General features: G+C 36.0%; 1 protein-coding gene across 1 annotated transcript in view; it reads left to right on the top strand.

Annotated features, from left to right (window-relative positions):
• CDH12 (cadherin 12) overlaps positions 1–22,659 on the top strand; it is a 171,151-nt gene that overhangs the window by 123,447 nt on the left and 25,045 nt on the right. The window contains exons 5-6 of the mRNA XM_015559829.1: positions 16,110–16,297; positions 20,907–21,160. Of these exons, the coding sequence (XP_015415315.1) occupies positions 16,110–16,297; positions 20,907–21,160 (442 nt within the window). The remainder of the gene's footprint in view (positions 1–16,109; positions 16,298–20,906; positions 21,161–22,659) is intronic.

The following is a 22,659-nucleotide window of genomic DNA, read 5'->3' as shown; positions in this document are numbered from 1 at the left end:
CACTGTGATCAATTATTTTCTGCTTGTGCTACATGCATATTTGAACTATAGTCTGAACTTTAACAGGTGAGAGATATTTTTAAATCATGAGAAGAAAAGGAGCATTCACATTTTGCATGAATAAAAAATTAATCCCCTTGAAATGTTACATGCCTTTGTGTCAAGCCCTTTTTACTGTGCTGTCATTTTGAATTACATCCTTCAGGGGAAAAGACAGAATCCATTTATAAACAGAAAGCCATCTCTTTAGAAGCCAATGTTCTTTTTGCAGGAATATTTCTCACGGGGAGCAATTAAACTGCATATATGACATAAAATTACAAACTGAAATAATGGCCTTTTGAATGTAAAAGTCAAGGGAACATATATTCTGTCCATAAATAATAACTAGCTAAATTTGTTCATGCCTGTTAAGCAATTACGCTGAAAAAAATATCTTCCTTTAGAGGAACGTCATGAGTTACATTTCTCATTGCTTAAAAGGCACAAGATAATTTCTTAAAATTTACTAATCATATTTTGGGATTTTTGTGTGTACATTTACATATGTGACATTGTAAACACCCATTACATTCATTTTTCTATAAATCTGTTAGAGATGAAAATAAAAAACACATATATTTGTATCATTCAAATATAAATCATTTGCTATTTTATTGTTATAAAATAGATGGTTTGTGAGATATCAGAACTTCCTACACATTTGATATGCTCAAGGTGACAATGATATCGACTCATACATTACTATGTGTCATGCACTATGCAAAGTGACTTGCATATATGTTCCATTTAATTGTTATTATAATAGTATAGCATTAGCTCAATTTTAGAAATAAAACAGTAAGGCTATATGATTAAAAAATCTTAAGTAACTTTCCCAAGATCACATGGCAACTAGGTGAGAAAAACCAAGACCTAATTTTATGCAGGAACTTCTGAACTCTAACATTTGATCACTCTCCTTCTTAGAAGGCAATTTTTGAGGGCAGTGTTTAGCCAAAAAAAATCCTGCACATATCCCAGAAACTGTCCATAAAAAAGGCAGTAATACCGTTTCATCAATATAAATAATACCTGGCATGTTAAAGGAGCTCAGGTCAGTCATGTGAAGGCAAAATACTTTCTTTGGAAGATCTTTTCCATCGAGTTATGAAGCTGCCATCTACTCTAGTAAAAGATATCTGTAGCAGGTCTCCATCTGTTAAAGTAAGCATGTTGACAGTTTCCATTATTTGAATTTTAAATGACTATCTAACAAGCTGATCTAAATTCTGCATTATGAAATAAAATCAATTAAGTGATGTGCTTAATTCACATAAAGCAAAATATCCACACTTTTCCCACTTAGTCTTTTTCTGCTATATATTAATTTTATAACGAATATAAAAATGACTGAAGTGAAATGAAGCAATTTTACTCAGATTAAAAAGTATATACTGATTGTTAATATAATTTCCCTATTATCCTTTAAAAGCTTATTTATTTTTATTACCTTTCCAGTCTATGAAAATTATATTATAGTCCATTAAAAATTCCTTCATCTTTTATATATTATATATACAAGGCAAACTATAAGACAAATATCTACATACATGTAATACCTATATTATAAATGCAATAATACTCTAAAATAGAAATATGATCAAAATAATTATTGCCATAAATAGGATATGGTAATTAGATCCTACTGGGATCATCCTATATAGTAAAAGGCTAATATGCAAATCAACTGAACAGCAGAATAACCAGTTGCTATGACGTGCACTGACCACCAGGAGGCAGATGCTCAATACAGAGCTGCTCCCTGGTGGTCAGTGCTCTCCTGTAGGGGGAGTGCTGCTCAGCCAGAAGCCCTGAGCTGGGCTCAAGGCTGGCAAGCACAGCAGCAGTGGAGGGAGCCTCTCCCACCTTTGCTGCGGCGTTAAGGATGTCCAACTGCTGCCTTAGGCTCGCTCTCCATGAGGTATCAGTAGGACATCCATCGAAACCTCCCAGACTGTGAGATGGTGCAAGCCTGGCTGAGATACACCCACCCCCAAGTGCACAAATTTCATGCACCGGGCCAGTAGTTGAGAAAATATTTTTGAATAACATATAAGTTGAAAATAAATATACAGTAAGAATTTCACAATAAAAAACGATATTGGTAATAGATTGCCACAACTCTGAAAGAGAAACATGTATTTATGTATCTCTGTGTGGTTTTGAGTACAGGGGCAATATTTTATATCGGTATCTTCGGAAAGTAACGTTGATAACTTGGTACAGGCTGAAGTAGAGTGTTGATGTTACACACACCCAGGGCAGTTGTTTTGAGGAGATACGCAGAGGCAGAATTGAGTAATGTTTCAGTGGCAGAATGGAAAGGACGTGGTCATATAGGGGATTCAGAGATATGTAAGATAAAGAGCCTGTGAAGAGAAAAATGTGAGGAGAAAGGTGGTTTCTCAGCTGCTATGATGACATTTGAGTAGAGATGAGCAGGAGATGGTTGAAAATAGAGGGATCCTCAAAGAGAAGTCTGAATAAAAAAAAAAATTCTGACAGACATAAACATAGAAGTGATAAGTGCAGTCTGAGGCATGGATAAAATTAGGCAGATTATAGAAGACACCACTCTCTTTAAATTTTAGATACAAAGAAATCCAGGAAAGAGAATGAGCAAAGATATAAGGAGAACATAAAATCTAACCACGTAAAAACTTTAATGCAGGGTGGGGCAAAACTAGGCCTACAGTTATTCATATGGAAAATAATACCATAATTGATAATAATACAAGAATAAACTCTGTGCTTTGCACACTCACAACTACAAATCTACTTTTCCCCACCCTGTACATAGACTTCAGATGGGTGGGTAATTCTTTATCATAGAGGTGAAGGCATCATAAAGTCACCATTTGTTTCAAATGTTTTAAATTTCTGTATTTCATATTTGCCTTATCACTGGTCTTAGTGTGTTCATATAGGAAAAGAAATTGGACTTCTAAAACATTTCTTTAGAAGAGTTCAACAGATTATAACAAAACCCCCCAAAAACCATAGAAATAAAAGATTTTGTTCATAAGAAATATATCACATTAACAAATACTAGAGAAAATAAATTACATCATTCAGTGAATAATGTTGCATTGATTGCTAGTTTTATTGAAGTGTAAATGTAAAAAAGTCTATATCAATATTTTGTATTGCATTAAGGGGATAAAAAAGTTTAATCCCTTTCCTCCAGAAGCTGTATGTATAATGAGGAGATGGTTAAGTTGGTGGGAAATTATACTACCTAAAGTAAAATAAGTGATAACCTTACATACAGAATGATATATGAATGTATAAGATGGACACCCAAATAACTACAGAGTAGATTTGAGAGGATTTTAAAGGAAATAGTACCAACACTGATTTCTGAAACCTGTAAGAATTAGACAGTGTGAGAACAAATGTGTACCAAAGTATTTTAGACCTTTGCAAAAACAAGATGTATTATTAAAGAATTGTGAAAAAATGGCAATGAAAAACAATAAAATAATCTAACAAAAATTAACTGTGAGCTATCATTGAAAGAACGGGGAATATAATTTATGCAAAGGAGATGAGGAGTAGTAGGCAAATGTATCATTTTAGGCATAAGCAATAAAATTGGAAGAGATAGGGAGCTTTCAAGTAATAAAAGACCTGCCATTACAGAAAATGTAAACCATTGTGTACATACACAATATATGAATATGTGATGGATATTTAGAAATAAAATTTGCAGATCAATTAATTAGGTGCAGTTAAAAATTTAGTTTGGCTAACAGAAACCAAAATATTATGAGAGAAAACTCTACCACCAAATTTAATTTTTCCAGATCATATTTCAAAAAATATTTGTGAGCCCCTGGCCTGTGCTTCTAATCGGTTAGAGGTTGCGCCTCCCTAGACCTTAGTCACAGGTTCAATTCCTGGTCAAGGGCATGTACCTGAGTTGCAGATCCAATCCCCACCCTGGTTGGGGTGCATTTGGGAGGCAAACAATTGTTGTATCTCTGTCACAGTCACATTGGGGTTTCTCTCTCTCTCTCTCTCTCTCTCTCTCTCTCTCTCTTTCTGTCTCTCTCTCTCTCCCCCCTCTCTCTCTTTTCTCCCTCCTCCACGTTCCCTTCCCCTCTCTCTTTCACTCTCTAAAATCAATGGGGAAATATTTGTGAGAAATAAATTCTTTGGGTGAATAAATATCACCTTGTGTATTTCAATTCCAAATATTTTTTCAGGAGCTTAGTTTATAAGATGCTAAATGTACTGATAATTTGAGATAAAGCTTTAGGGGGCACGTGTGTGTGTGTGTGTGTGTGTGTGTGTGAAATTATTGGGCAATATCACTCACACCTCCTAGAGAAGTACCCATTTACTGGGTTCTGTTAGATAGATCAGAAATTATATCTACAAGGACAAAAGAAGAGTTTACATATTTAATGGAGCTTTTAAGGAAATATTAAATGTACGCCAGAAAAATGATGAACAATGGAAAGCTATTGATGCATTTGAAATGTTGTGAACTCTTGCCAACTCTTCATCATGTTTACTATTATGTAATGGGGAGAGTGGTTAGTATATAAATCACATTTATTAAAAATAGATATTTTTGAGAATCAGAAACACTTTTCATTCTGGCATTCATTAAGTAATATAAGTAGGTTGTTTTTCATTGCTCATCTGTAATTGGTTTGGTTGGGATTTCCAATGCAATTTCTTGAAAAATATTATAAAGAAATTCATTTTGCAAGGAAATATAGATATGTATTTATTGAATTTACACATTTGTAGAACTATAGTATTAAACATAAAAAAAATGTACTTGAAAGCTAGGAGCTAGGTAATAAGGATGGGAGAATTGGAAAGACAGAAGAGGTATAATAAATGTGGATGCAGAAACAGAAGTCATTTTATCTTTAGAGTTATATTTCTTTCCCAGAACACTCTTAGATCTCCTAATTCTCTTTTCTCTATATCTTCATTGATTTTGCTCAAGAAGCACTGAAAAATGAAACTTTTACCAAGTAAATCCTACCCACTCAATCCACCCTTAATTGCAATTTGCATTCATCAGTATAGGTGATTTAAGAAAAAAAATTGAATGTCTTGCATTAAAACACACACATGTGTGCGCGCGCGCTCACACACACACACACGCACGCACACACACACACACACACACACACACACACAACCTTCTATGTGAACCCAATGTTGTCTCTATTTGACTAACACTCAGGCAATAAAACCAAGTAAAATGAAATGGGAAGACCAAATGAGAGATTGCAGGTTAGCTCAGAAATGTCACTCGATTGGTTCACCTCACCGCCTGGGAGTGCCCAGTTGTACGCTCCCCAGTTTCTTCATTTGTAGAAGGGCAGAGTGATGTGCTGGAGCTGGCTCTGCCAGGACCTTAGATCCAGTTGTGTACATCTCCCAACTCTGTGTTCAGTGATGCCCCACTGGCATAAATACTAAAATGAAGGGCTTACAACTGTCCTCCCTGCCTCTCTGACCTTATGATTAAACATTTACTAGGATATCACCAACTGAGAATAATAGTATCTACCTCACAGTCCTCATATGAGGATGAACTTAGTTTTTAAGAGAAAGTGTTCAGAAAAGTTCCTGGAAAATAGAAAGCACTATACAAATAATTGCTATTCTTATTGTTCCTATTCTACTGTACTTAAAAAGTACTGTCTATTTTATTTTTTAAAATATATTTTTATTGATTTTAGAGAGGAAGGAAGAGGGAGAGTTAGAAACATCAATAATGAAAGCGAATCACTGATTGGCTGTCTCCTGCACACCCCCCACTGGGGATCGAGCCCACAACCCAGGCATGTGCCCTTGACCGGAATCGAACCTGGGACCTTCAGTTTCCAGGCCGATGCTCTACCCATCGAGCCAAACCGGCTAGGGCAGTACTATCTATTTTAAAAATTCTTTCTTTCATGTTGATTTTCTAAAAGTGTATGCATTTTCTCCCACCAGTCGTCTTCATGGTAGAAGGAATGAAGTTTCTACTAAGAGTGATAGGCATGACCCCTTTACCCTTGCCATGCAGGAGAGACTCCCGGTGAGGGGAGGGTGGGAAGAACAGACATCAGGACGAGAGTCAGCAGACAATTGCAGTGATACCGACAAGAACTATGAGTTATTTAATCTTTCTATGATTGTGGCACCGATGGTTGAAATGGCAGTGTGTGGATAGATTTGAGTTATTTTTAAGAGGTAAAACAATCAGCAATTTTAATGAACGTGCTATGAAAAAGAGGATTCTAGTTTTGGGGATAGAGAGATTGTAATGTTACTTGCTGCGACAGTGGATATTCAAAAGGGTCTTCTTATGGAGGCATAGCAGGTCCATGAGCTTAGTTTTGAATACGTTCAGGCAGAAATGCCTTGGAGATAGATATCCAGGTGAAGTACTGGAATCAGATGATGCTTTGTCATGTATAAAACTCAAATATGTATACAGGCCAGAATTTAAAGGTAAGGAAGTCTTAGCGTGAATATAAAAAATGAAGTCACGGGACTGATGAAATTCTTGGGGAGAATAAAAGCTTGGATAAAACAGCCTGAGATAACGGTTCCTGATCATGATTGCAAAGCAGAACAGCAGGCAGTTTAGTCTATCCTGCTGTTCAGGACTAAACTCGGAACAATTAAATTAGAATCCCTTGGGCAGTCTTTTTATTTCTTTTTTTAAAAAACTTCCTGCACCATTCCAATATGCAGCCAAATTTTAGAATTACTTATCCAGATTCTCCTTGCGAACACCAACAAAGGAAGCTAAAAAGAAGAAAGATGTGTTTGGAGAAAAAACAGAAAGATAGAGTGTCACGGATTTTAAGGAGTAATGTGTTTCAGGAAAGATGGAATGCACACGAGTATCCAGTGCTGCTTATAATGAATTCAACTAACAAAGTTGTCACTGGATTGATGGACAAGGTTGTCATGGAGATCTCAGGGGAAACTGTTTTTAATAGAGTGGCTGGTTCAAATATTAGATGAAAGCTGCTTTGTGGAGTGATTATCTGGCAGGAATGGGTAACAAGGACTATCTTTGAGAAGTTCTGCTGGAAAAGCAAAAGCAAATCAGGAGGCTGGCTAGGATCAGATGTAGGGACAAGGGGAACGTTTTGTAATGTGAGCAAATATGAGTAGCTTGCAGCTATTTGGAAGTATCTCATTTGAAAGTAACGAATGCAGAGAAGATAGACTCTGTAGTGAATGGTACGATACTTACAAATTGCTGGAGTTTAATAAGAGGAAACAGACTAAAAGGTCATCTCAATTGAAATTGGAGAAAAGGAGGAGGAAGGTATACAGATATAACCATAGATTAATGTTGACGTTTCCGCTGGAAGCCAAGATAAAATGGGAACCACATAGCCAAGTGTGGCCCCAGAACAAAACCGAATTTTCAATTGAAATGTCAGGATGCCCTTTAGACTCTTGGAAAAAATTTATCACAACAACCCTATTTGTATCCTTTTAACACACTTTTTGTGGGGTGTGGGATGGAGGGAAAATTTGTGTGAAAGATTTCTTTGGAGAAGCCATGCGGAACCCTTATCTGATAAAAGTAAGGATTAGGGCTGCCCTTCTCTCGCCCCTCAGGTCTGGAGAAGGAAGCCTTCCCTTCAACATGGACCAATAATAAAGTGCAAAACCTGGGTAAAATGCATGGACTGATACCTGCCTCATGCTTAAACTTGCTAAAGTGTTTTGAGAAAGAGAAAGACAGAAGAACAGGGTTCCTTTTGGGAAAGTAATGACAGCCAAGAAAAGAAGGAGTTAGAAATGTGTAAGCAGAAAGGAGAACCAGCCCAGAGTCATTTTAAGACCTGCCGGAGAGATTTTCCTCAGTGAGATGCTGTGTGTGGAATGGATGGCAAGGAGATGCGGAGCTTAAGGAGAACCTTATATCAAAGTAGAGGGAATGCCTTTGTCAGGGTCTGTCGTAGGAATAGCTTCCGAGAGAGCCCCCTCAAAAGTGCCACCAGGAAGAGCCAGTCCCGGAGAGACAAAAACTATCCACTAAAGTAGAACAGCCCAGTTCCCTAGCTTTGCTGCCTCCTCTGGTGAGGCAACATCACCCAGGCAAGCAAAGGATGAGACAGAGGAAAGCCTGCCAACCAACTCATACCCCAAATTCCATCTGCCATTGGCCCAGTGTGGCTTGGAGATTGGTAGCAGACAGGAGATGTCTTACTTTTGTATGAGAATTGAAATACTGATTACTATGATAGACTGAACAATTCTGATGCCCAAACCTAGATTTTGGGAAATTAAATTGAACATCAGACTGTCTATTATTTAACAATGGGCAGAAAAGACAAAGCTTACTCTCACTGAAGAAAATTTAAAGAACAATCGGAGACAAAGACAAGCACATTGTTATTACATTTGCATATTGTGCTTTTTTAAACTGACAGTAACACATGTGAGATGGTTTGAAGGTTCAGAAAGCTGAGCTATCTTCTATGTGCTATGATTATATTTTCCTGTGAAATATACAACAAAAAAAGATAAATGAAATAGTAACAATTGTAAAACAGAGGTCTAGGGAGAGTTGTTCAATTTAAGAGTCATGATGAAATGGTTACCTTTACTAGTTTGCATATTTTTCAGTTAATCTTTTTTTTAAAAAAAATATATATACATATTATTTCAGAGAGGAAGGGAGAGGGAGAAAGATAGAAACATCAATAATGAGAGATTGGCTGCCTCCTGTACGACCCCCACTGGGGATGGAGCCACAACCCAGGAATCAAATTGTGAGCGCTTGGTTCATAGGTAGGTGCTCAACCACTGAGCCACTCTTGCCAAACTGTAGCCAATTTTTAAGGTACATTTGAGGTTAGTGATCAAAATTGATTCCTCGGTCTAGCCGGCATGGCTCAGTGGTTGAGTGTTGACCTATGAACCATGAGATCACAGTTCAATTCCAGGTCAGGGCGCATTCCCAGGTTGCAGGTTTTGACTCATAGATCTATGCTCAACCAAGGAGCAATGCTGGACTGAACCCCTTCCTTTTAATCACAGGGTTGGGTCTCTTTGCAACTAGTCCTCATCCTTATGTATGATATAAAAGTCACCTTATTAACATAACTAAAGAAACCTTTCTAGCTCTCATAGGGTTTTAGGAACTCTGTACCAAAAACCAGGGACTGAGGAAGACCTATAATAACATATATATACATATATATATATGTATGTATATATATATAATATATATAATAACATATATATAATGTATATATAATAACATATATATGTGTGTTATTATAGATCACATTACACTCTCCTACTAGACTAGAAATGCCATCAGAGCAAACACAATCTTTTTTGTTTGTTTGTTTGAGTTTTCTTTATCATTCCATGGAGGAGGCTATTAAAAATTGTAGTTGAATCAAATATGAGTCATCTGAATTATTGGAACATTTAGCAATTAATCTACTATCCAAAGAATCTAAAAAGATCAAGGCAATATCTATCCCTAAATTTTTGTGTTGTGTTTAGCATCTCAGAATTTAATAAAGAATAAAATTTCTCATTACTCTGAGAAAAGAAATATTGCTATCATTCAATAGAATTTATAGAACTTAATCCATTAATATGCTGGAGATTGTGCACATGGTAATTCATATTCATGTACATGTTTAATTAAAATCTAGTCTGGGCAATTATAACCTTTATAAAGGTGAAGTGATTTAGCCAATACAGTAAAACTCTTGATGCAAATACTTGACACTTCCACAGATCTGTTCATCTCAGATTCACTCTATGAGCTGGAGTGGAGTTCTCTGCCATTACTGAGTCATTCCGTTCACTGTATGGTTAGTATGCTTGACTAAAATACAGCTTGAATCCAACTTCCTAAAAATCAGACTCCTTCTTCCCTGTGGATTATTTTTCTATTACTTTAATTCAGGCTTATTGAAAACACACAAAGCTTCAGGCTTTCAAGGAAATAGAGGGTATAATATGTTCTTCAACCAACAATATATTTTTATTCTTGAAACCTTCAATTTTCAACATATGGGAAAGTGTTTCAGTTAAAATTAGCATGACTGTTCAGAACTTTTTAACACCTCCCTTTCCTTCATCTCCATTCCTCTATAGACAGTTTCCTATTGATTATTATCATTCCTATAGGAAAATATTATAAGACTAGATGCCCAGTGCATAAAATTCGTGCATGGGGAGGGTCCCTAGGTCTGGCCTGTGATCAGAGGCCCTGCCTCCCCCCTCTTCCTTCCCTCACCACCACTGCAGTGGGCGGGCAGCAAGCCGATCAGGGCTTGCTGGCCAGGTGGACAGACAGGGAATGGGAGGTTGGCCTCTGGCCCCGAAGAGGAAGCTGGCCATCACCTCCCCTGGAAAAGAAGCCGCATCTGCCGCCACCCACCCCTGGTTCCCCATCCCAGTCCAAGGACCAGCCCAATCAGGAGATCAGGGTCTGCCGATGGGGGCATACTGAGGGACTGTAGGGGGTTGGCTGGCCGGGGGGGGAGGAACCACATGAGGTTGGCCAGTAGGCCCCAATCGGGCTATCGGGGCCTGCTGGCCCAGGGCGGGAAAGACCATGGGAAGTTGGCCAGATGGGGGAGGTTGGCTGTGGGAGCACACTGACCACCAGGGGGCAGATCCTGTGTTGAGCGTCTGCCCCCTTGTGGTCAGTGCATGTCTTAGCAATCGGTCGTTCTGGTTGTTCCAGTTATTCTAGTCACTTAGGCTTTTATATATATATAGATAGATATCTACAAAAATACTATTGAAAAAATGACTAGCAATATTAGGTATTACTGAGTTTTATTGCATGCTACTTTTTAAACACAAATCTACAAGTTAGGTAGGTATAATAATAAAAATGATAATAAAATTTTACTTGTTACTATTTTCCCAATTTTACAGATTAGGAAAAGAAAGATTAAATATTTTGCTTAAAGACAAATAACTAATAAGAGATTATAACAGGTATACCATTTATACAGTTTCTTTTTACTCATAAAGATACATTTTTGCTTTTATTTCTTGGTTAATTTTTTTAGGATAAGGTGAAATCATTTCATGTGATGTTATATTTGCTTTAGTAATTAAACCAAAAATATCAACAAAGCAATTTTTTTTCTATGTAATTAGATTGTAAATCTCAGACACACACTTGCAAACATGGAGGATCACTATCAGAAACAGCTAATGCCCGAATTCAATCACTGAATCAACAGTTTGTGGTAATATGCATTTATTTTCTAAAGTTTAATAAAAATGTTGTATTTCAAATAATTGTTTATTTAGGTGGTCTCAATATATATTTTCAAATTCTTAATAATGTTTAACATTCTTAATAATTTGAAATAATTTCTAATTAAGCATTACAATACTTCTAGAACTCTAATATTTTTAAATACATTTTTATTGATTTCAGAGAGGACAGGAGAGGGAGCTATAGAGAGAGAATCACTGACTGGCTGCCTCCTGCACACCGCACACTGAGGATCAAGCCTGCAACCCAGGCATATGCACTGACTGGGAATTGAACTGTGACCTCCTGCTTTATAGGTAGAAGCTCAACCACTTATTCACGTAGGCCAGGCAAGACTCTAGTATTTTAAAATACTGTTTACCTCCAAATTAGTTACGTGTCTTATAGATAATTTTAAGTGGAGTTGAACATTAACTTTTCATATATTCCTTTTGAGTAATTTTAGAATAGTTGTTACTATATAAGCATAAAATAATATGTATGTCAAAAGATAATTTGTAATAGATTATTTCGTCTTTTTATATGCTATTCTTATCACTGAAAGTTTTTACAGTACTATATAATTAATTCACTTAAATTATATTTTAGATTCTATAATCTTTATCTCTTAGTAAATTATAACATTAATTTATATTTTGTTAAGTAAATATATCTATTTTGGTACTTTTATCAAAACTTTAAAATTTCTTCAAGGGAAAAAAGAGGGACTATAATGTATATGTATTGTCCTTAGGTATCAATGCATGCCCTTGACATGCACACACACACACACACACACACACACAGAGTGAGCCATAAAAATCAAAGTGTAATTTTTTAAAAACAGCATGAATACTGAGAGGATACTGACTTAGCCTATAACTGAGTAACAGATACCTTTACTTTGGAATAAACATGGAATAGAATTTGTAAAAAGGTACATAATTTCTTTATTAAATTTCAACTTAGTTTACTACATGCAATTTTCTCCTCCTCCATAGGAACAGGGTTATTTTGTTAAGCATAGCATGTATATTTGATGAATATGTAAGTACACATTTTGATTGAGTCTGTGAACAATTTCTTGTCACCTGTTTTATTTCTTAATGTGTGTTGTACAGGTAGTGCCATTAAGATATTTCATATGCGTCAAAAGTAGGGCGCCCAGAAGATGTTGGCAGTGTAATTACATAGTACATCATAAGTGGTCCGACTTTGGCACAGGGGAAGATTACTTCGGTTTTGAATTAATCTGAATGACCCCGGCTTTATTGCTGTTGAGTTTCTAGAAATGATAAAATGTCAAGTCATCGGAAATAAAACGACAGAACCTAAACAATCTGACATGACTAATGCACAGTTTCTCTGCCTTGTTCCATATTCTGTAGACGTTTTATCAACTACAATATTTTATTGAGAAATTCTTGTCTTAATAAATGTGTCTTCCACCTTCCTGAAATGTATTTCCGTTATGTAAAGAACAGAAAGTACAGTGCTCTGTATATGTGTGTCTTACGTACACATGCACACAAATGCATGTAAAAGATGTAGGTGTTGAATCACTGCTTTACTTCTCTTATATCTTAATTTTGGTAGGGTATGTTATTGGAATACTATAGAATCAAAACTTATTTGGACAATGCTACCACTTCAATTTAGCATGTTTTCCAATGCCATTATGAAATTTTCAGGCATCTTGTATGCTCACAACTTAAAAAACAACAACAAAAGCCTACTGCTGAACTTCTAGTGATAGAATACCAAAATAAATAGTTGTCTTCACATTTATTGTTACTGGCCTTATAAAATGTGCTTTTGCAAAACATCAAGTTCATATCTCAGCATATTGTCTTGGAAAGGCGGGACAGTCTTTCGTGCATAATGTGTATTATCTAATGTTCTTCTGCTTACCTTTCAGAGTTTTTAAAATTCTTCTGACATTGGAGGCTCTCAATTCTGGCTGAACTCTTTACCTTTGCTAACCATAATTCCTAAGTGATGACACCAGACAAGATTATCTCCCTTGACTTTTGATTCTTTTAGTTTTGCTTTTAAATGTCCACATAGAAAGCAAACTCATAAACCTAACATGTAACTTGAAATTCTTCCCCTTCACCAGAAAGAGTAAATATCCATGATTTTTTAAAGTTAGATGCCCCTATTTTTATAAAGATTCCATTCAACACCACAACACACCCCTTCCCCTCTCCGGGGGTGGGGGGGCATCACTATCACTACCCAGTTCTGCTGGTGGCTGTGTTTGAAATCTGGAAACCATTGGACTTGACAACTCTCTGTCTCTCTCAGCTACCTACCTGCCAGCTCTGTCTTTGATAATTATTCCATCATAAGCCTCCTAATTATATATCCTGCTGTAGGAGGATTTACAATCCATTATTTAACATAGAACTCAGTTGCTCCGTTTTATTAGCAAAATATAAGTCTTTCCCGAACAAGTATTAATGTACCTTGAGATTAGACCATGACCATTCATACTATAGATTCAAGGTTTTTAGTGTTTCATCAGGTTATTTTATCACCATCACAAACTGAGAGGCAAAGGATGTGGAGACCCTTTTGATAAACCATATTTCTATTTAGTAGACATTAAGAAAAGAAGGCCCAGCCAGCATGGCTCAGTGGTTGAGCATAGACCTACAAAACCAAAGATCACGGTTCAATTCTAGGTCAGGGCACATGCCTGGTTTGTGGGCTCCATCCCCAGTGTGGGATGTGCAGGAGGCAGCCAATCGATGACTCTCTCTCATCATCGATGTTTCTATCCCTCTCTATCTCTCCACTCCTCTCTGAAATCAATTATAAAAAAAGGAAGAAAAAGGGATAACAAAAAATAGCCCACATATTTATGCCTAGTCTTTTATATTTGGAATTTGCCCCTGAAAAGTTTAGTACAAGTTAAAATAATGGTGTCAAACACTTTTTTGGAACATGAAACAGAAATTCGTGCATCCTCACACTTGCTAATATCTCAGGAATGCTTCTATAGGATCAGGGTTTGATATGGCTATTGGAAATACCTACGCTTGATAGAAAGTTGGTTGCAAAAGTCACATGAGGTATTATGTAATCATGGTTATTTAAACTAAGAAAAATTCCTTTTGAATATCGATCTTCAGTCTTCTTGTAGACAACATAAAATATAATTTATTCTTTCTTTTTGCTTTGCTTGCCTCAAGTTCAAACCCTACTTTAATCCTCAGACACTGAGCGTCTCTATAGGACAGCCACGGTATTAAGTGTTTAGGGAATAAAACCTAATAAAATATAAGTCTAGCCTATGAGAAGTGGCCAGTTTGATTAATATAACTTATTACACCAAAATTATTTTATAATGTTTATAATAACACTTTATTATTGCCACGTGGAGTATTTTTATTTATTTATACTTATTTGTTTGTTTATTTCTTAAATTTGCTCTTCATATATTCATTCTCTGGAGGCTGGCATACTATTAAATTAATTAGTTAGTTAAAAAAGTATTTTATACTGCTGTAAAATGGTAAAATGTACTTTCTGTCCTTTACATGGTACTAAAGATATTTTAGGTAAATATTTCTTTCTCTTGAGACTAAATATATTGCATGCCCCACTGAGGTTATGTCCATTGGAAAAATAAGGCTAATTTTAACATTGTAACAGTAACTGGTGTGTATCTTTTTTTTTGAGGGGAAGGGCAGATGCCAAATTTTAAGGGCTACCAGGTCTAGTGAAATGACCAAATGTTGAAACTGATTGTGAAAGAACTATAAGGCCAATAAAAATAATTGGGAAGAAAAGAAGAAACTATTTGGCAGACTCTCCATGAGCTGTTGATTGCTTCTCTTTTCCTTATTTTGATTTGAACAGACTGCTATTTAATTCATTAATATCTACTTTGATCAGATGTCAGTGAAATAGCTTATACTATATTTTTCTTCATGTTATATCTTACAAAATTTTGAAAAGTCTTTTAAACAATGTACATCTTTTCATTTTTGTGGGACATTATAATTTTTATAATTCTGATAAATTTTATATAGGTAGGGATTTTTCTAGGTTTTCTGACTCAGTATGAAGTTAATTGTAATGTCAGTGCTCCACCTGGTGGTAAAAATATAAGCATTTTATTTTATTTTATTTTTTATGCTAAAAATATGGGAGCTAGAACTTTATATCCTAATTTTAAAAGTTTGTAAAAGTGACTAGCAGGATACCCAGTACAGATTTAGTAAACATAAGTTGAATATTAGTCTATAATATACTCTACTTAATTTCATCATAGATTAAAATGTGGAATTCAGTTACCTAGATATATAATCGTTTTACATGCCATTTTTAGTTTAATGATTTATCCTGAGTAAGTAGTCTAGCTAATTATATATTTATATTATTTTATATACATTGCATATTTATTTATGCTAGAAAACATAACCTTTATTTTCTATAAATATTTAAATATATGTATATCTTCTATCATTTATATAATATACCCTGCATTCTTTTGTATTAATTACAATTTAATTTCATGGATATTACCACCTTCACATTAATATTAGGTACCTCGGATGCTTTTAATATGTAAAATATTTCCTCACACTAACTTTAATTTAACACACACTACTATTTATAATACCCAATTAAAATTCTAGGAAAGGATCAATTACTCCTAATTATAATCCTTAACTTGACAGCTTATTGCCTTTCATTTTTTACAAATATGCTTTAAATTTGATTTACTTCCTATAAATAAATCCTATAGTGTATATTTTTCAGGCCTAGGAATCTTATTACATACTTTACTAACTCTACTGTCAACACAATTTCTATGTCCCATCAGGCATCTTCCATCTGAAGGTTCCTGAATCTTCTCCTATTGGCTCAGCTATTGGAAGAATAAGAGCTGTGGATCCTGACTTTGGACAAAATGCAGAAATTGAATACAATATTGTCCCAGGAGATGGGGGAAATTTGTTTGACATCGTCACAGATGAGGATACACAAGAAGGAATCATCAAATTAAAAAAGGTACATAGACCAGTTTTTAGACAGTTGACTACCCGATCATAATTAAAGAACAGAAAGACTAAAACTTGAGAATGACAACAACTTTAATTTTCCTTCAGTTAGCAATAGTTCACATTTTTTAAAAAAGACCAGTTGTTTATAAAGCATTCACTCCCACTTGCACTTTTTATCTGTGATTCAACAGGTATATATTTCTGTTGAAACAATCAGGCCTGTTAGTTTGATTAAATCATTAAAAAGTCTACCAGAGTTTAATTGATTTTCAATTTTTATGGTTACAATTGTAGATTAAAAATTAATGTAAAAATAGGATGTACAAGTAAATTTTATCACCACCAGGCTTGGTCTTGCCCCTTTTACGACTTTTCTGAGAATATAAATATCTAACTCACACACTGTTGGTGAGCATCGTTGATATCATAGTGGAGGAATCCTGATGCGGGCAAGCTCTACTACTGGAGGAGTGAAAGAAGTGAGAACAATAAACAACATCCAGTAAGAGTCTTAATTATATTTGCATAATTATTTTTTCCATAAAACAGCAAATATATGGGGTGATATCCCATTCAATTCATAGGCCTCTTGCACACTCAAGGACACGGGATTATACAAAAGTACAGGTCATTGGGACAGGGGTCTTATGAATATCTTGGAATTCTGTCTAAGCCCCTGTTTTTCCAATTCCTCAAAATATAACTCTAGCTATGCATTTCCACTCAACATCAGCTAGAAACCTGATGAATTCTGGAAGAGCTCGGGAAGTTATTCTCTTGTATTTGACATTGAGTAAATTAGCTCACCTTTATAACTATAGAGTTCTGTCTTATAATTTTATTTTATTTTTCTAGCAAATGAAATCCTGGCTGTTCTATTTTTATTTCAAATATCAGAGTCTTTGTTGATTGTAAAGTAGATGAATTTCATTCCTTGACACCACCCCATGTCTCCCTCCACAAAAAGTGGAGGGTACTCAGTGATATGGGTTGGATAAAGTCGCCCAGAGAGAGATCAGTGTTGTTTGTCTTTGTTCTTTCTGAACTGCTCAGTTTTTATAAAGTGGCATTGCCTAAGGGTCAGGGTCATGAAGAAGGAAGGCCTTCTAGGATATTACTGTAGCATTTCTTCTATGGTTTCTTTAGTTCTTCGATCATTGCAGGATATCAGTGTTCAGTTGTAAAATAATGAAAATAAAAACATGTATGTACAGAAAATTTCTTTCATCTCGCTGTGTATCTCCCTGACCACCAAGTGTTTGCCTGCTGTGATAGGTAAAGAGATCTTAAAAGGCATAGGCTATGTCTGATTCCCTTTAAAAATGTAGGAAAGGTATGAGAATTCTCCCTTCATTTCTAGGCTTGAAATGGACTTTAAAGTGAAGAGTCAAGCCTGGCTATGTGGCTCAGTGGATGAGTGCCGGCCTATGAACCTGGAGGTCACAACAGTTCAATTCCTGCCCGCCCCCCCAACACACACACACTTAGGATAGAGCACATGCACCCCACCACACACACACACTCAAGATAGAGCACATGACTGGGTTGTGGACTCAACAACCCCCAGTAGGGGATGTACAGGAGGCAGCTAATCAATGATTTTCTCTCATCAGTGATGTTTCTATCTCTCTTGCCCTTTTCCTCCCTCTCTGAAGTCAATAAAAATATATTAAAGTGAAGAGTCAAATCCATCAGATAGCTGTGGAATTTTAAACAAATTGGTAAATAAAACTGAGGACTTATCTGGAAAAAGTTGCCTAATTATATAGATAGTTAGAGGCGTTTCAATCTCTAGGAAAAAGTAGAGAGCAAAATGAGGAACAAGTGGTAATAACTCCTGCATTCTAGGATAAAAGTTAATTCTGGGACATAAAAAAGGAAGTAGAAACCATGGCAGCTCAAAAAAATTTCTAGGCAAAAGGACTCAAAGTGATAAAGTCAAAATAGTCTTACCCTAGAAGTTAGGGATCATTATAACAGAAAAATCATGTTGGTTAACATTCACTGACCATATAGAGCTAACAAAAACAAATATACTTTTCTATGTTCTTTACTTTGGATTAGTTAGTACTCTGTCTTATACATCCATCTGTCTCAGATATCTTTTAACTCATCAGATTTCCCCAAAAAACTTCAAATGACATGGAACTTAGTATTTCTTCTAACAACTCATTCTTTAAACAAGATAACATGTTTCTCTCTGAGTTTGTTGAATACAAAGAGAGAGCAAACCTTAATTGTCATTGTATCTTACTGTCCTCAAGATGGCTAGGTGACCACCACATAGGCCATTAATATTTTAAAATTAATTAAATTTGAATGGTTTACTTTGTTAAACATTTCTTACTTTTTGAAATCTGAAGTTACCATTTTAATAACTTAAATAGTTATCATAGATAAGCCTAATATGCTAAGTGTCCAGTCGTCTGGTTATCCATTCAACCAATCAAAGTGTAATATGCTAATGATATGCTAAGGACACTCAACCGCTCGCTATGATGTGCACTGACCACCAGGGGGCAGACGCTCCAACCGGTAGATTAGCTTGCTGCTGGGGTCCAGCTGATCAGGACTGAGTGAGAAGGGCCAGAAACACCCTGGAACCCTCCCGCAGCCCCTCCCTGGCTGGCTAACCTCCTGTGTCCCTCTCTGGCCCCTATCGTGCACCAATGGGGTCCCTCAGCCTGGCCTGCACCCTCTCGCAATCTGGGACCCCTTAGGGAATGTCGGAGAGCCAGTTTCAGCCTGATCCCAGCAGGCCAGGCCGAGGGACCCCACTGGTGCATGACTTCATGCACCAGGCCTCTAGTTAATTCTGTAAGAGACTAATAAATAGAATAAGCCTTCCTGATTTAACATGATAGCTTTTCAATGTGTGAAAATATATGCCCTGTCTTGCTTTGATCTTCTTCATTCTGGGCTAAACATTTCCAGTTGTATTTGTGGCAGTTTCATGTTTTTCTCCTGAATAATGTTTTGCAATCTGTTTTGCAAATATGAGTTTCATAAGTTGCTACCTTTAACAAAAGAAGGTGTTGGCCAATCAAAACAAAAGCATTATAGGATTGTCTCCTCTACTTTTTCAAGACATAACCAATAACTAAAATATCAGCCATGGCTTGTGAGTATGACATTCCTTACTTTTATTGGCTTCAAGATAAATCTAGATCCCTCACAGGAAAGAGATGGAAATGGAAGAAAATTGATATAATATGTAAATAGTTATGAGGTGAGCAACTAAAAATATTTTAAAAAGTAAAAGAAAGCATTAAATATAAAGCAGATAAAATATGAATGAATAAAATAAAACAAAGGGACTAATTAGAGGGAAAATAAACAGATCCTGAATAAAAATTACTGTGAACAAAAAACCAATGTCAAGTCCAAGAGGAATTGCCGTTTGGTATAATAATCTTCATGGAATTGTGAGAGTTTTTGAAGATTTCATGGTAATTTTTAGATTTTCCTTTTCCATCCTTAGAGAGAACACATAAAACAACAATCTTGTCCTTGAAAGAGAGAAGTAGACTTCCTTTATTTCCCCCAGGAGTACTGAGGCAACGAACAGATGGGTCCACACAGCAATTAGCAAGTCTAGCAAGTCCTAGGAGTCATGCTAGAAGGAATTAATTTAGAAAGTGAAAGTTTTAAAGGTCCCAGTAAATCTTGAAGTTAATGGTAATTTCACATTGTCTTAACTTTTCATAGGTGGTCAGGAGTCAGATTCATTGGCCTTAATGTTTTCATTATAAAATTCCACAGCAACACCATATGTCTGGAATAAAATATTTTCAGTTATTGGGAGCATAAAACTAATATTCAGGGAAAAAAAGTGAATATAGGCAGTAATAAAGTTAAAATAGAGAGTCAGTGACAAATGACTTCCAAATATATTTCACAGTTTTCTTTCATTTGATTATATAATTTCAAAACCTTAATTATTGGTAAAAAAAAAAAAACATTTTGAAAATGCCTAATAATTCTAGTGTCTAATAATTATATATTCAATCCTGAGAAAACAAAAGACTAAAACTATTTTCATAATTAACACTGTGCAAGTTTTGTAAATCTTGATACAGTCCTTTTTTAGTGAAAAGGTCTACACATTTAAAAGTGTTTAATATAAAATTATATTTTTTTCAAAATAGGAAAAATAGTCCAAGAAAAGGAGACATGCATTGTTATACCAAGTTTTTAAGTGGGATCTAAAGAGTATCTTTAATTACCCAGTTTCAATTTTGTGTTATAATTACTGCTAACTTCCACTAGATGTCAGCATTGTATAAGAGCAGAAAATACTTCCCTTAAAAGTTGCTCTTTCGCTGTTTCAACCGCTTAGATAAAATGAACAAACCCTACTTAGCATGGATGTGCACATATGTGTCATTATTAATGTGTGCAACTGGTTATCTTTACAAGTTACCCAGCATCTTCTACAAGGGGCGGGGGGTGATTCTTTTCTTGAAACATTCCCTTACCCATTAAGTGTCAAGGACAATGAATTATTGAAACCAGTACAATTTGTATTTGCCTGCAAATGATCTGAAGCCTTGTTCACCATCTCTGAGCCTTTAATGGGAATGCACCTCCTCACGTTTGGTTTGTCCTCGCTACAGCCATTGGATTTTGAAACAAAGAAGGCGTATACTTTTAAAGTGGAAGCCTCCAACCTGCACCTTGACCACCGGTTTCACTCCGCCGGCCCCTTCAAAGACACGGCCACCGTGAAGATCAGCGTGCTGGACGTGGAGGAGCCGCCGGTCTTCAGCAAGCCGCTCTACACCATGGAGGTTTACGAAGACACCCCCGTTGGCACCATCATTGGCGCCGTCACTGCACAAGACCTCGACGTGGGCAGTAGTGCTGTTAGGTAAGATTAAAAAAAACTTTTTTTTTCTGCAGAAAAAGAAATAAAAACATTTAAAAAATACTTTGTCCAAACCTTGAGGGAAATATAGTGGCTTCTCATAGATGTTAGTGGAAAAGCCATAGGATTTGAACAAAAACCTCTGACAATAAATCCTTGCAATGGCATTTGGTAGTGGTGTGATGTTGGACATGCCACTGAGGCTAACCGATCTCAACTTTCATCTCTAAAAGGGATTTAATAATACAACCTCAAAGGTTGATTCTAATGATTAATGATAAGATATTTTACAGTGCCTGGCATGTACTAGGCATTGAATACATTTTTCTAAAGTCTCTGCCTTTCACCCAAAGTCGTGTTTGCAAAACATTTGCAATCCGCAGTTCCTTTTCTCGCTGTCACAATCGTGTCTGCTGGTGGGAGCACAGTTGGAGTCAGCCCTTGGATAAGTTGAATTATGGAATTTCTCAAAACCCAGACTTTGGCAAGAGCTTCTGTTGACATACGGCTGCAGGGCAGTGAGTCAACAAAGCAATCAATGGAGTAAGAAAGTGTAAGAAATCTCTCTCCCCATCCCCTCAAACCCATAAATTCCACTTGCACCACTGAAACCTGGCGGGGTTTACCCATTTCCTCACTCATACATTGATCCTGCAACGTATTTTGAGACTTGTTCTACTTCAACTTTGCTTCTTATCTACCTTTAAAGTCCTTGCCACATGCCCACATACCACCTGCCTACACATAGTATACAAGAACCATACCAAAGAAGCATTAAGTAGGCTTTTATAAAAAATACTTATGTTTTTAAAATCTTTATTGTTGAAAGTATTACATAAAAATGCAAAACACTACTCTGTTGTTATAGGGAAAATATACAGACACATATAGAATAAGATTTTATGCCATGGGCTAATTATTGATTTAAAAAAATGGATGAACCATAAAGCCATAGCCTCAACATATTCATAGCATATAGGAAAATCTCAGGAAATGTCTTGAGAGTGTGTAAGATCTCCTCTTTGTATTCATCTGAATCCATCCTCCAGAGTGGCTCAAATATGTTCCTTCTCGAAGCATCTCTGTCTGTGATCAGGAGGGAACCCTAAAGAAAAACATTTGTTCTGGGGACAGGGAAGCAAATAGCAATTGCTGAGTGCCCTACATGTCAGGTCGAATGCTGGCTAATTTACTCACTGGGTTCAAGTTGTTGTTCTACATGTCCATATACCAACATGATTCACTTCCAGTTAAATGCCAGGAAACTCTATTTATTACCAGCGTCTGTAGGGGCACTCTCAAGAATCTGCCATGTTAGTAGTTGTTATATACTAAGTCATTCATCAATCTTGTTCCTGAAGCCCCTGTTGATAATTATGAAAGCGGGAAATGTCCAGTGAGTGCATTTTCAGATACTTTCAAGAATATAAACAGCTACAGAAGAAATATTGAAGGTTGTAAAGGAAGTCATATGAAAGTAAATAAATATGGATTAAAAATAT

This window comes from Myotis davidii, unplaced genomic scaffold (assembly GCF_000327345.1).
Source record: "Myotis davidii unplaced genomic scaffold, ASM32734v1 scaffold735, whole genome shotgun sequence".
In the NCBI taxonomy this organism is placed as follows: Eukaryota; Metazoa; Chordata; class Mammalia; order Chiroptera; family Vespertilionidae; genus Myotis; species Myotis davidii.
Note: the sequence above shows the minus strand (reverse complement) of the source record. Positions and strands in the feature narration are given on the sequence as shown.